We start from the raw sequence: 2,382 nt of genomic DNA on the forward strand, positions 1-2,382 counted from the left end.
TGGGAAGACTTTAAGCTTCTCAAAGGCTGAGCTAGAGTTTTATTCTTATTGAAATGACTTGCCCTTTTAAAAAGAAAATGAGTGTCTCCCCAAGTGACATTTTTTGTTCTTTAGTCAGGGATATATGGTACTAGGTAGAAGTAAAAAGAAGGAAGGAAGGAGAAAGAAAGGGGAAAAAAGAGAGAAAGAAAGAAGGGGAGAAAAAGAAAAGTAGGTCAGTGTTTCAGAATTTGACATTTGTTTTGAAGTAGAATTTTACTTATAATAAATAAGCCAAGATGAAATATAAAAACAAAACTGTACTCCTGCTGCTGGATTCAGGCACATCTTGAAAGCAGCATGCAAGGTATTGTTTTACTGTGTTGGCATTGGTCGTGTGGCCAGTGTGTGGTGCTATGAGCGTTGCTACCAGACACTTATATTGAAAACCAGCATTTCCTGCAACAGTAAACCTCTGAGGACAAGCACAATTATTTATTTCATTAGACAAGAAACTTGGTGTGTATGTGACCTTGTCTCTTTCTCTCTCTCTCCAAACAGGTCCCCTTGGAAGAAGGCTTAAATAAGGCAATTCACTACTTCCGCAAAGAACTTGAGTACCAAGCAAATAATCAATACATTCCCAAACCGAAACCCGCAAGGATAAAAAAAGGCCGAACACGACATAATTGAAGAAAGGATTTGCTTCTCTGGACAGGAGAATTCCCTCTTTCACGTTTGACAGGATGTAATTTTTTTCCTTTTCCTTTTTTTTTTTTTAAAAGAAAGACTTAAACAGGTGTCATGAAGAACAAACTGGAATTTCATTCTGAAGCTTGCTTTAAGGAAATGGATGTGCCTAAACCCTTCCCCAACACACATTCACACACACACACACACACACACACACACACACACTCTCACACTCAAAAAAAAAAACTGCAAATCTTGCCTTGCACTTTTTAAAATCTGTCTTTTTATGTACAAATAGAATAGAAACATCTTTGAGTATTTTCAAGTTTTTTATCTTGCTGTGAGATCCTTTGTTGTTGACTGTCACTGACAGTTTTATTTACTGGTTTCTTTGTGAAGCTGAAAAGGAAGATAAATGGAATGGAAAATGCCAATTTTATTTATAAAATATGGGTCCCATAGTTATACTATGCATAAGAGAAGAAGTTTAACAGTATTGTCAGGCAAGTAAAATGCTGGGATTGAGTCTGCAGGAGTCTATATGAGAATTCTGTTTGAAACCTTTATGTTTCTTTGGATTCAGAAAATTTTCAAGGTTTTAGTTTTAGTTGCTCACTTGAATTGGAGATATTTTCATTGATTATCATGGATAAGGATATTTTAAATCACTACTGTGTCGTGCTGCGTACTCTGGGAAAAATAAAAAAGTTATTGTATTATTGGTTGACAGTGGTTGAATATGCTATTTTAATAAAATATTATAACGTAAAACTCATAGGCTTTTCAATTTTTAATTAAAGTGAATGTCTTGTATCTGCAAAATGCAGATAGATGGTCAAAAAAGGGGAAAATGAGTTTATATTTATTTGTACAAGTCTATTGAAAAAAATAATAACCTTATTATAGATGCTATATAATTGAGAATGATGGCCTTTGAATCATTATGTGCAGCCCAGACCAAATTTACCAAAATAATGAAGGGCATTCTGGGAAGACTTTAAGCTTCTCAAAGGCTGAGCTAGAGTTTTATTCTTGTGTACTCACGGGCATACTATACTGTGTGATGGGTATGTAGTTGTTTAGTAAATTTTTATTGATAGAGTATGGGGACCAGAAATGGATCGTTTACATTATATGGTGTGATCTGTTAGACTGGTTGGGTTTTTGTGTTGTTTTTGTTTTTTGTTTTCCCCAAGGGAAAAAAAATGAAGCTGATGAGACCACAGCTTTTCAAGCCAGAGCATGCATTTACTAGTTAAATGAAAAGAAACAAATATATAATCCTCTTTTTTCCCCATCTCCCCACCCCCCAAAAAATATAGACACTATCTCTTGTATTTATGTAAGAGATTTTTTTTTTTAATGAGATTGTGATGTTAAACAGAGATGGTATTTACAGCATAGTAAAATAGAACGCTGACCCCTCGAATTCTGAATCACAAAATATCAGAGCTATCTTGGATCTTTGAGGCCATACGTTGTTGTTGTTGTTCAGTCATTTCAGACTCTCCATGACTGTATTTGAGGTTTTCTTGGCAAAGATACTGGAGTGGTTTGCCGTTTCCTTCTCCAGCTCATTTTTACAGATGAAGAAATGGGAAACAAAGAGGGTTAAATGACTTGCTCAAGGACACATAGCTAGTATGTATCTGAGGCTGGAATTGAACTCAGGATGATAGTGTTCCAGACTCCAAGCCCCAAAGCCTTCTA

General features: G+C 35.4%; 1 protein-coding gene across 2 annotated transcripts in view; it reads left to right on the plus strand.

Annotated features, from left to right (window-relative positions):
- LOC114046228 (UDP-glucuronic acid decarboxylase 1) overlaps nucleotides 1-1,443 on the plus strand; it is a 148,350-nt gene extending 146,907 nt beyond the window's left edge. For both annotated transcript variants that reach the window (XM_027866468.1, XM_027866469.1), the window contains exon 15: nucleotides 541-1,443. In XM_027866468.1, coding sequence (XP_027722269.1) covers nucleotides 541-672 — 132 coding nt within the window. In that variant the 3' untranslated portion in view covers nucleotides 673-1,443. The remainder of the gene's footprint in view (nucleotides 1-540) is intronic.
- The last annotated feature ends 939 nt before the right edge of the window (nucleotides 1,444-2,382 follow it).

This window comes from Vombatus ursinus, unplaced genomic scaffold (assembly GCF_900497805.2).
Source record: "Vombatus ursinus unplaced genomic scaffold, bare-nosed wombat genome assembly UNPS02014781.1, whole genome shotgun sequence".
Taxonomy (NCBI): Eukaryota; Metazoa; Chordata; class Mammalia; order Diprotodontia; family Vombatidae; genus Vombatus; species Vombatus ursinus.